At 33.9% G+C, this 11,946-nt stretch overlaps 1 protein-coding gene and 1 pseudogene across 1 annotated transcript; one reads left to right on the forward strand and one right to left on the reverse strand.

The window, feature by feature from the left end:
- Nucleotides 1-4,557: 4,557 nt before the first annotated feature.
- Nucleotides 4,558-6,813, forward strand: LOC147522461 (protein FAR1-RELATED SEQUENCE 5-like). The gene is made up of 4 exons (XM_086567798.1): nt 4,558-4,782; nt 5,074-5,564; nt 5,634-5,921; nt 6,258-6,813. The coding sequence occupies exons 1-4, from the start codon at nt 4,558-4,560 to the stop codon at nt 6,811-6,813; spliced, it is 1,560 nt and encodes a 519-aa protein (XP_086423924.1).
- A 520-nt stretch (nt 6,814-7,333) lies between these two features.
- On the reverse strand, nt 7,334-9,701 carry LOC147522462 (COBRA-like protein 4; annotated as a pseudogene).
- Between the last annotated feature and the right edge of the window lie 2,245 nt (nt 9,702-11,946).

The following is an 11,946-nucleotide window of genomic DNA, read 5'->3' on the forward strand; positions in this document are numbered from 1 at the left end:
AAAAATTAGGATCTATGTCTGTTTTGGAACTATATTTTTTCCTAGTTAGGGTCAGATTCAAACTCTTTTTGAAACATGAAAAAGTGTATTTTCTGAGTCTTCTTTCCAACTCAATTTGCCTCATCACATTCCGTGTTATGTGGAGGTAGTTATGATGTCTGCAAGTTTTGTTTACAGAAAATAGTGCGTTGAAAATTAGTTTTTGTGCACTGTATTTGAGTCCAGTTTTCATATAGTTAGAGTGAGAGTTAGAATTTTTGTAAAACATAAAAGAGTAAGTTCCGAGAGTCTTCTTTTCAACACAAAAGGACTTGTAGTGTTTGGACACTTGTGGAAAGAGTTGTGGTCTCCGGAAGATAGCGTGTCAGAATTCTAGTTTGCTGACAAATAGGATATTTACCAAGTTTGAGCTATTTTTACTCCTACATAGAATGACATTGGGACTTCAAGTTCTACATGAAAAAGTAAGTATACCTATCATAGTTTTCAAATAATCAAGTGGTGTATGATTTGGATGACTGTAGGAAAAGTTATTGTTTTGGCAAGTTAGATAGATAACCTAGCATGTTTTCTTTTAGGTGAGCTCTAGTTAACTTTTCTTTTTGTAATGAGATAAATGATTGTACTTAGATATATGGGTGTCTTGATTTCTTAACTTCACATTTGAATTATACTCCAAGTACATGTTTGTTGCATATTGTAATTACTCAGAATTTCACTGAAGGGTATTCTGGTCATTTTAAGTGTTGATTCAGCGTTCTATAGGAAATTTCATAAATTTCGTGTGACTACCTTATATATTGTTGTGTAAAATAACTTTGGACTAATTTCGTTGAAACAAAGATATTGATTTTGAGCTTGTGTAGTTGTAATTTTGACACAAATAAATCCACTAAAAGTTAAGTTGTACGTGTTAAATTGGAACCGGCCAATTACTTGATCATTGGCAGGTTTTTAACGTTTGTTATAAGGGCTTTATGATTAGTTTAATATGGGCTTTGACACTGATATGATGGTTGTTTTATATTAGGGTTTTTATATTATTGGGCATGTCTAGGGGTGCTTATTTTTTCCGAAAACCCAATTTTTCCGAATTCCAATTCGATATTTTTCTGAATTTGGCAATGATATTTGTGTTCCGATATTCGATTTTTCCGAAAAATAATTGGATCGGAATTGGATGTGTTTTCAAAATCCGATCCGATCCGATTTCCGATTAATTTCCAAATTTTTAACATATAGTAGTCTATTTCATATAGGTACTAAATTAAAACTACATATAATTTACAAACCAAATAAAAACCCTAAAGAATTAGAACATTGTTTCTCTCACAACTTCAAAAAATCAATATTGTCATTCTAGTACATGTCTCAATTTATCCCATATTTATATTTACTGAATTAATACATTAACATGAAAAAAAATTGTTGAATGAACATGTTAAAAGGTCTATGTTGTTTACTGTATGAATACATTTCAAAATGATTGCTAAATGAATGTATTAACTAGATAAAAATGGTTATTCTAAAAGAGAATCCGATTATATAATTCAAATTTCCAATTTACTTCCATATTTTGCGGATTCCAAAATTTTCAAAAATTTTCTATTTTTCCGAACTTTCCGAATTCAGAAAAAAAAAATTGTCATCTGAAAAAAATTGGAATTTTTTCCAAATGCCCTTTATCCGATCCGAAGTCACTCCTAGTCATGTCATATCGTTTTGGACTTTATCTTAATGTATTTGGCTTACTTTTGGGCTTCTTATATTAATTGGGCTTACTTTGTGATATTAGACTTGTTATATTATTGGGCCTGTCTAAGTATATTAGTGGGCCCATTTATATTAATCTTTACTTTATAAAGAAAACTCCCCAAGTAACAATGTTTTTTGGGTCGACTGGATTTTCTGTTTTTCAAATTTGCCCACACTCATATTTTCTATTTACAAGGCTATAATCTGATTTTATTTGTAATTTATTATATTTGATAAGGGTAAATATGTAAATGTAATATTCAACTCTAATTGGATTGGTCAAAAATTACGGCTGGGCTTCTGATGGAATTCGATAGGCTTTTTGCTACTGGGTTTCAGTTGCAATTTGGTTGGGCTTATTTTGAGTGGGCTTCAGTTGCAATTTTTTTTAAAATCAACCTCACCATATGGACTGGGCTTTTGTTGGGCTTGCTTTTGTGGCTTGATTAATTGGACAGCTCTCAATTTCACGCTCATAGAGCGTGCCCAAAATGCTAGTTTATATTAATAGTTCCCCCCATGCTTGGGCTATGGGGGTGGTGGCAGCAGGTTATTTATTGAAACATTACCAAACTAAGGGGGGTGGGGGGATGAGAAAAGGGGGAGAGGAACAAACCATGTTTTTTTGGGGAGAGAGAGGAAATAAGGGAGAGAAGGGGAAGTCCAGATGGGAGAACACTATTAATATTTCTTTTAATTGGAATGAATACCATATCTTTGGTAGCTAGGGTATTATACATATGAATTACTTTCCATGTCATTGGTAGCACTTTTTCTTGCTTGATAGTAATTTTAATTATAATTAAGAGGTTGTTTTGTTCCTTAGTCTCACGTGGGTATGCTTGCTTATTTTTGGAACTAGAAGTAGTGTTAGCCTGTTAGGGCATCTCCAATGGGGGGTGTAAATTGTTTAAATTGTAAAATTTACACCCTAAATGTCAAAAACATGTTTCCAATGGGGGGTGTAAATCCCAGGTGATAAGCTAATAGTTAATAGAGGGGGTGGGGAATTCCCCATCCGGCTATTAGTTAATAAACATCTCGGGCGTCACTTGAAGTAACGTCCCAATTAAAAAGAAATTCGGACGTCACTTAAACTCAGGTTTGTTTTATTTATTTTTTAGAATTGTAATGTTTGCGACTGACAAAGACCGTCATTTATTGGTTTTCAGTTTTAAGTAAACCACGGACGTTACTTAAAGTGACGTGCGTTTTATTTCTTTTTTAGTTAAACCACTTGCGACGGACTTTGAAAGTCATTTTTTCTCAGTATTTTAATTTTACAAACTCTTAAGCTTTGTTGCATTGGATACCATTTTGGGTGTGAAAACTATTAGTGTATAAGAGAGTCATAAAATCCTAATGGCACCTATGTGGCACTTATGTGGAGGTGTATATATACTCTCCATTGGAGATGCCCTTAAGGACCTTCTTAAAAGGTGATGCTGGTGAAAAACAATGTGACCTAACCTTTTTCTTTCAAGATAATTTGATATAGCTTTATCTGGTGGTAGCTAAGTGTGTTGCAATAATAGGAATTAGGTGCTACTTGTTTATTCACATGACCATGCACTCATAAAAACTTAAGTAAGACAGTAAAATTTCTAATAGGACTGCATTTTTTTAAAAAGACAACTTGTTGCTGGGATAAAATACAAATAGCTTGGTTATACTTTCTATACCTCAGTTGCGTTGGAGGGGGTTTAGCTAGTCACACGTCCACTTTCCCTTTGTGAAACTGAATATATTGCTCATTTTATTGTTATTGTTTCGAACTATATCTATTATCACCTCTCTCTATATTAAAACATAGTACATCTTATGTGGACAATCTCTTTCCTAGGTGGCGTATTCTTGAGACATAGGTATGCCATGTGGACACTCTTTAAGAAGTTTCCTAATACAACATGAACTCTTAATCTTAAGAAGTTTTCTAATACAACACAACTCTAATAAGTCAATCAACATCTGACAAGGAAATTTTATACGACTCTAAGAGTAAAACATTGCTAAATTAACTCCAAAAACTAATGTTAATAATTATCAGTCATTTATTCATAGTTAAAGATTCCAAAAATCACAATTTTTTCCACAATAATTACTAAACCTTACGAGATCCCACAAGATTTAGTACTCTAAAAAAAAAAAAAAACCGTAATCTCTCTCTCTCTCTTTTATTTCTGTCTCCAAAATTTCTCTCATACTTTTCTCTCTCCCGTAACTATTCTTCTCTCTCAACCAAATTAAATAAACAAAAAAAAATGTCTCGTTACCCTCTCTCACTTCAATTCCTCTTGTTCTCAGTTTTCTTCGCGTTTATGATCTTTTATGGTGCAGGTGAGTTCTGAGTCATAATTTGATTCTTTGCCCTTACAGTACCCTTTACCTTTTTTTTTTCCCCTTTGTCGTGTTCATGAGTTTTGGGACCTCTCATTTGTGACAGATGCATATGACCCATTGGATCCGACTAGAAATATCACAATCAAATGGGACGTTGTGTCTTGGACGCCGGATGGCTATGTGGTGAGTGTTTTCAAATTCTTTTCTCCAATTTTTCATCTACCAAAATATAGTTAGACAACAAGCCAACAAGGTACAGTACAACATCATCGTTCTTCAATCCTAAGGTCCAGCCAGGACTCATTATATGCCGATACATTTGGAAATTGTTCATCGTAACCACTGCCTGGAATACTATATTAGAAATCATCAAGCAATGTTTTTGTGTTGATCGAGCTTGTATACATACAATGCAAAGTTTTGTTATTGTGATATAGTAGATTTGTGTCAGGTTATAGTGAAATGGAAAATTCGGAAGTCGATGTAGAGAGTGGGAGCTTAGGTGCTGAAAATATTGAGATTTACACTCCTCAAGTATTAAACGACGTGAAGCCAAAAGTAGGCCAGGAGTTTGAATCATTGGATGATGTTTACAACTTTTACAATGAATATGCAAAAATAGCTGGATTTAGCGTACGTAGTTGGTCTCAGCAGAAGAAGGATGGTGCAGCAATAAGAAAGGAATATGTTTGTTATAAATAAGGAAAAAGTTCACTAGTAGCGGATGTTGGGAAAAAAAGGCGTCGGGGTAATACAAAAGAAGATTGTAAGGCAAAAATAGCAATAACGAAGACAAAATCTGGTGCATTTGTAGTTAGTGTATTTACTGAGGGGCATACTCACTCATTGTCAACACCGAGTAGAGTACACTTTCTAAGATCTCACTGTAGCTTTTCTACTGCCCAAAAATGTTTAACGCAACAACTTGCCATGGTTAATATACCCCAGCATCAACAATTTAACTTGTTTGGTGTGCAGTCAGGTGGGATAGAAAACATTGGTTTTATACAGAGGGATTTATATAACCAAAAAAGGAACAAGCGTAATGCGGTGAAGGGCCACGATGGAGATATATTTCACGAGTACTTAAAATTGGAACAAGCAAATAATCCTTCTTTCACTTTTAAAATTGAGGAAGATGTTGAACAAAGGATTACTTATTGTTTTTGGATAGATGCAACCTCTAGGCGAGCATACAAGTTTTTTGGAGACGTGGTTATTTTTGATACTACGTATAAAACCAATCAATATGGATTGATTTTCGCACCATTATATGGGGTTAATAATCATGGCCAGACCGTTTTATTTGCTTGTGCATTTTTATGTGATGAGATTGCAGTTACGTTTGGTTGGTTATTCGACCAATTTTTAAAAGCTATGCCGAGCGACGCGCCGAAGATGATTATAATAGATCAGGATCCAGCAATGACAAAAGCCATTTCTCTAGCTCTTCCAAATACTTATCACAGGTATTGTAATTTTTGTTTTGTTTTATTTTTCTTTCTTTTAGCATATTAAATATGGGTATTGTGTCACAGGTACTGCAGTTGGCACATATTGACAAAATTCTCGGAGAAATTAGATACAATTAAGTATATTGAGTACTATAGTGAGTTCTCAAGTTGCATATGGAGATGTGAGACAAAGGACGAGTTTGACTCCAAATGGACTGATCTTGTTGGGAGGAGTGGTTTACATGAAAACAAATGGTTACAGTCATTGTATGATATTCGTTCACAATGGGTGCCTGCATATGTGAATCATATTTTCTCTGCTGGTATGTCAAGTAGCCAACGAGCGGAAAGCGCTCATTCATTCTACAAGAGGTATGTTTCCAAGGAAAATTCTTTAGTAGATTTTATGATTCAGTTTGGTAGGGGACTTATGCACCAACGCCATGAATAATTAATGGCATATAACAAAGATATGATTGAGAAGCCTAATTTTTTGGTACACATGGCTGATGTTTATACACATGAGATGTTTTTTAAATTTCAAGATGAGTTGTGGGAGAGCTTGAATTATAGATTTGAGATTCTTGGTGACAATGACAGTTGTTGTATTTATAAAGTTGAAAGGAAAATCTTGGGGAAGAAAATGATGGAAAAGTATAGAGTGCGGGAAATTTGTTATAAAAAAGATTTGGATTTTGCTTCATGCAGTTGCAAGATGTTTGAAATCTCGGGGGTCATTTGTAGACACGTATTGGGATATTTGAACAAAATGCATGATTTTGATAAATTGCCGAACCAATACATTTCAAAGAGATGGTGTAAAGTTGGAAAATCAGAGACAGTCATTGATGATGGTGGAATGGAGATACAAGATGATAAACTATACCTCATGAAAAGGAATGAACTTATTCAAATGTCTACCGTTGTAGATGATAAAGCTCTTAGAAGTAAAGAAGCAATTAAAGTGCATACTGATGCTTTAGATGGTGCACTTGAAGAGATTAAGAAATTAGTTGATTGTGGCACAAGTGTAGTAGCAACATGCGATAAATATAGTCTTTCTGAAAATAAGAGTTTGAATTTGGAAAACAATTACAAGGAACCGAGTCAAGCAAGGGCAAAAGGGTGCGGAAAAAGGATTAAGAGGGGAAAAGAGAAAGCACTTAGGAAGGGGAAACATAACAAAGGTAGGCGGTGCAATGGTTGTAATGAGGTTGGAGTGTCTCATGACAAAAGGAATTGTCCAATGCTTAATAATGGGTAAGTAACGCCACTTTATTTTTCCTTTATTTTTAATCCTAAAAGTGCATTTCACATATTCTTTGTAATGTTAATTGCCTTACAACAAAAAAACTTCGCAAACTTCTTCATGTGACGACGAGGATGAAACTAATACAAATTCTAATAGTGACGATGGTTCTTATTAAAACGGGTAAACACCGATTTTTGAATTGTTTTTTAACCTTTTAGTGTTGTATATCTTAGCTATTGAATTTTTGCTTGATATTAGGTGATGGAGTTTTGCATTGATATGCATGAAGTACTCATGATGGCAGCTGGTGGTAGAGATTTCATACGAGGAACTTTAATGACACCAGATGTTAGTAGCAGATTTCAAAAAAATCGCGCTAGTCGTAATAGATATTGTTATCTTTTTTTTAGTAATTGATGATTGCAGCAACTGCAATTTTATTTTGAGAAGCCAATGTAACTAGTCTCGTACATTTATTTCATTAAAGTCAAGGGTTGTAACTATTACATTGAACGGCAATCCAACATTCCAACTAAGTAGATGATTTGCAGTCGCGTAAGTTATTGTCTCGTTCAACCACATTGAACATTACCAGGCGATCAGATTTCTCGCTATTGTCCAAATTATCAGCAATGAGAGTGTGATCTTCGCGAGGGTCTACTGATTTTTTGAAACTAAGCATTCTTCTATTAGGACATGACACTGGTTCTGGAAGATAAAGGCATGATGCAAAGGCACGCAAAGGTGCACGTAAGGCAACTCACATACGTTCAATTCATTGCCCCCAAAGCTAATTTATAAATGGCCAAACTTAAACTCCAACTACTTAAGTGCTTAATAGCCAACCGCCAAAATGGCCCAAAATCTATAAAGAGGCCAGGCCGGCAAGCCAAGAGGTTGGAAATGCACAATAGCAATTGGGGGTTCTGATGGAACATATACTGCTATTACTTTCTTTTTACTTTTTTATGATAACGGTCAACGACAAAATTATATTAGTCTAAGCGAAATGAACTTACAATAGTAGCCGAATGGTACACATATTTTCATTGGCCCATTATGCCGCGACCCTTTAGCTATAGGCTACTACAAATTCTAGGAGTACTTCTAAATAAATAACTATTACACAAATGAAGTTTATCAAGAATTTCTTTTTTTATCTGAACTCCAATTCAGTTAGCATGAAGGCTTTAACACTTTAATATAATTTCAGCTGCATCACATTTAACCAACCAATTCCCAGAGCTTTGACAATAGGCACCTCAACAGCCAATATTTACCTCGCCTGCTGAATTTGCAACATCCTTCTCTGCAAATTCTACCAGGGATTACTTGCTTCATCTCTGGACATCACAATAGATAAAAGCATGAATTAGAAATGATCAATTACGTCAGGGATTACCACTTGCGTCAATGATGCACTTATTTACTTATTTTTTTAGTTCAAACTATACTTTTTTCCTGCAGTGAGAGAATTAGAGAAGTATGAATAAATCAGATTGTCACCGTCTTATGTTTACACCGTATTACCACCATAAATACAGCTCCATATACATGTTTCAAAGACCTTCTCACAAATTTACCTTAGTATTGAAGCATTCTTAAAACAAAGCTACTGATTAACAGTTAAAATAATATTAGAGGATCTTGGTGGGTTTGAACCACCATCATCTTTGGATACTTCCAAAGTGCTCTGCCATTTGAGCTAAAGATCCACCTTGTTAGAATTAAAAAATAGTTAGACTTAATAATTAGTAGGAGTAAGACTACAGGAAAAACAGGGCGCCAATCTCATTCATAAATTCAAAATTTCCATAAAATTAAAGTTTGTAAACAATATAGTAACGGAATAACAAATTATAAAATATAGTTTAAGAAACATACTGAGTGCCTGAGTCTTTCTCCGTCAGTCAGGAGAGAGGAAAGTGGTGGAAGGAACTACGTTTGCTGGTCCACAAGTATACCCTGGACCTGGACCAAGCAAAGTGAAGTTACTTGGCAATTTAACCGCCTTGTTTGAAGTCCCTGCAATCCCGACACTCACCTGAAAGGATGAGACTGCTGCTGCAGGATCTTGCCCCCATGATGCTACTACTCCACCCCTACAGCAGTTAGCAATTAGTTGATTGTAAGGAACTCTAGGGAGCAAGTCAACAACTATAGGATTCTTCTTGGCGTTCTTGCAACAATGAGGGATGTTAGCCTTGAACTTGGAGCAATCCCCTTGCTCAGTTGTTTGAGCTCCCACCATTGACCATATAACTTCTTTCTTAGGCCAATTCCATCCTAAGGTCCAGCCAGGACTCATTATATGTCGATACATTTGGAAATTGTTCATCGTAACCACTGCCTGCAATACCATATTAGAAATAATCAAGCAATGTTTTTGTGTTGACCGAGCTTGTATACATACAATGCAAAGTTTTGTTATTGTGATATAGCAGTGTTCTTAGCAATACAATAGTGTGCGAAGATCTTAATTAGTGCCATAGTGGCATGTAAAATGTTTGCTTGGTTATTGTTTAACTTTATTTTCTTTTACAGATTGAAGAACGATGATGTCGTACTGTACCTTGTTGGCTTGTTGCCTGACTATATTTTGGTAGATGAAAAATTGGAGAAAAGAACTTGAAAACACTCACCACATAGCCATCCGGCGTCCAAGACACAACGTCCCATTTGATTGTGATATTTTCAGTCGGATCCAATGGGTCATATGCATCTGTCACAAATGAGAGATCCCAAAACTCATGAACAAGACAAAGGGGAAAAAAAGGGTAAGGGGTATAGAAGGGCAGCAATCAAATTATGACTCAGAACTCACCTTCACCATAGAAGATCATAAACGTGAAGAAAACTGAGAACAAGAGGAATTGAAGTGAGAGAGGGTAACGAGACATTTTTTTTTGTTTATTTAATTTGGTTGAGAGAGAAGAATAGCTACGGGAGAGAGAAAAGTATGAGAGAAATTTTGGAGACAGAAATAAAAGAGAGAGAGAGAGAGAGATTACGGTGGGTTTTTTTTTTGTTTTTTAGATTACTAATCTTGTGGGATCTCATAATGTTTAGTCCGTTAATTACTAACTTAAGTACGTACTTCTAAGATCGGGATTGTATGCGGAATAACGAGATTCAGTTAAAGACGTTGGGCTTAAATAAATTATATCAAACCAAAATAAATTACATGTGGAAAATTAAATTATACAAAAAATAACGTCACAAAATATATAATATAAAATGAAAAAACAAATAACGCCAAAGCAATAATGACAAATATTTTAAAATATATATAATACAAAATGAAACTAACGTCAAAGAACAATTAAAGGGGAACTGAAAACTGGATGCAAATGCATCGAACTGACCTCAAATAATATTTAACGGGAAATCGGAAACTAGATGCAAATGTAAGCATTAAACTAATCTTAAAAGATAATTAATAGAAAATCAGAATATGAATACAACTGCATTAAACTAACCTCAAAGAATAATTAACGAGAAATCAAAACTTGGATGCAAATACATTAAACTAATATAAAAAAATAATTGTTGGGAAATCGGAAACTGAATGCAAATGTATTGAACTAACCCTCAAAGATTAAATTAACGGGAAATCAAAAACTAGATGCAACTGCATTAAGCTAACAAATAAGAAAAATTAATTATAAATTGTAAACATTATGCAAATATATGGAACTAATCTTAAAGAATAATTAACGGGAAATCAGAACCCGGCTGCAACTGCACTAAACTAATCTCAAAAAATTAAATAAACTGGATGCAAATGCATTGAACTAACCACAAGAAATAATTAACGGGAAATCAGAAACTGGATTCAAATTCATTGAACTAACTTCAAACAATAATTAATGGGAAATTGGAAACTGGATGCAAATTCATTTAACTAACCTCAAACAATAATTAACGAGAAATTGAAAACTAGATGCAAATACAATCTTATCAAATAATAAATGAGAAATTGAAAACTGGATACATATGCATTAAACTAATCTCACAGAATAATTAACAGAAAATCAGAAACTAGACGCAAATGCATTGAACTGACCTCAAAGAATAATTAACAGAAAATTGGAAATTGGATGCAAATGTATTGAACTAACCACAAAGAATAATTAACGATAAATTGGAAACTGGATGCAACTGTATTGAACTAACCTCAAAAAATAAATAACAGGATTCGAAAATTGGATGCAACTGTATTGAACTAACCTCAAAATATAAATAATGGAAAATCAGAAACTGGATGCAAATGTATTGAACTAACCTCAAAACATAATTGGGTTATATGTTATGAGAATGTCTCGATAAGTATAGTTTTGCATTTAAAATGGTGTTTATCTTATCTCTTTCCGTATGATTGGAAACTTCTTGCTATTCAAGTAGCTTCAATATATATGAACTTCGCCTTATAGGCAATCTCACAAAACTTCACTCAAACTTCTATTATTAAACAACAAAATGAAGTTGAAGGGTTTTATCAAAGGTGAGTTTATTTTTTTTAATGGAAAGTGAGGTTTTCAAGTTATAAAAAAATTTAGATGAGTGAACAATATAATACGAATATATAATGGGCCCCATATATAATAGTTCTGCATATTTGTAAATATTTTTCAGAATAATTAATATAACAACACCCATTCTTAGATAATCTTTGAAGATTCCACATAGTGAGTCATGCATAATTTAAAGAATAATTAACGGGAAATCGGGAACTGGATAATCTTCGATGATCCCACAGAGTAAATCAAGCATAATTTATTTTTTATGTCATATTTGCAAGGACACTACAGATGGATCAGTAGAAGTTGGTATTACACACCACATTGGATAATTAAAAGAAAATCGAAAACTAGATTCAAATACATAACTGAGCTCAAAGAGTAATCAATGGGAAATCGAAAACTTTATGCAAATACAATAAACTAAACTTAACAAGCAATTAACTACAAATCAGAAACTAGATGCAATTGCATGCATTAAACTAATGTCAGAGAATAACTAACGGGAAATTAGAAATTGGATGCAAATCCTTGAAAAACATTTAACGGGAAATCGGAAACGGTATGCAAAAACATCAAACAAACCTCAAATAATAATTAATGGGAAACCGGAAACTGGATGCAA

The sequence above is a fragment of the Coptis chinensis genome, chromosome 1 (assembly GCF_015680905.1).
Source record: "Coptis chinensis isolate HL-2020 chromosome 1, ASM1568090v1, whole genome shotgun sequence".
In the NCBI taxonomy this organism is placed as follows: Eukaryota; Viridiplantae; Streptophyta; class Magnoliopsida; order Ranunculales; family Ranunculaceae; genus Coptis; species Coptis chinensis.

Bases quoted from the DNA above. Each gene is read 5' to 3' on its own strand.
- LOC147522461 (XM_086567798.1), top strand. From the start codon at position 4,558: ATGGAAAATTCGGAAGTCGATGTAGAGAGTGGGAGCTTAGGTGCTGAA. The intron at 5,565-5,633 runs GTATTGTAATTT...ATTGTGTCACAG, and splicing joins CTTCCAAATACTTATCACAG to GTACTGCAGTTGGCACATAT. The intron at 5,922-6,257 runs GTATGTTTCCAA...TGCTTCATGCAG, and splicing joins GCTCATTCATTCTACAAGAG to TTGCAAGATGTTTGAAATCT.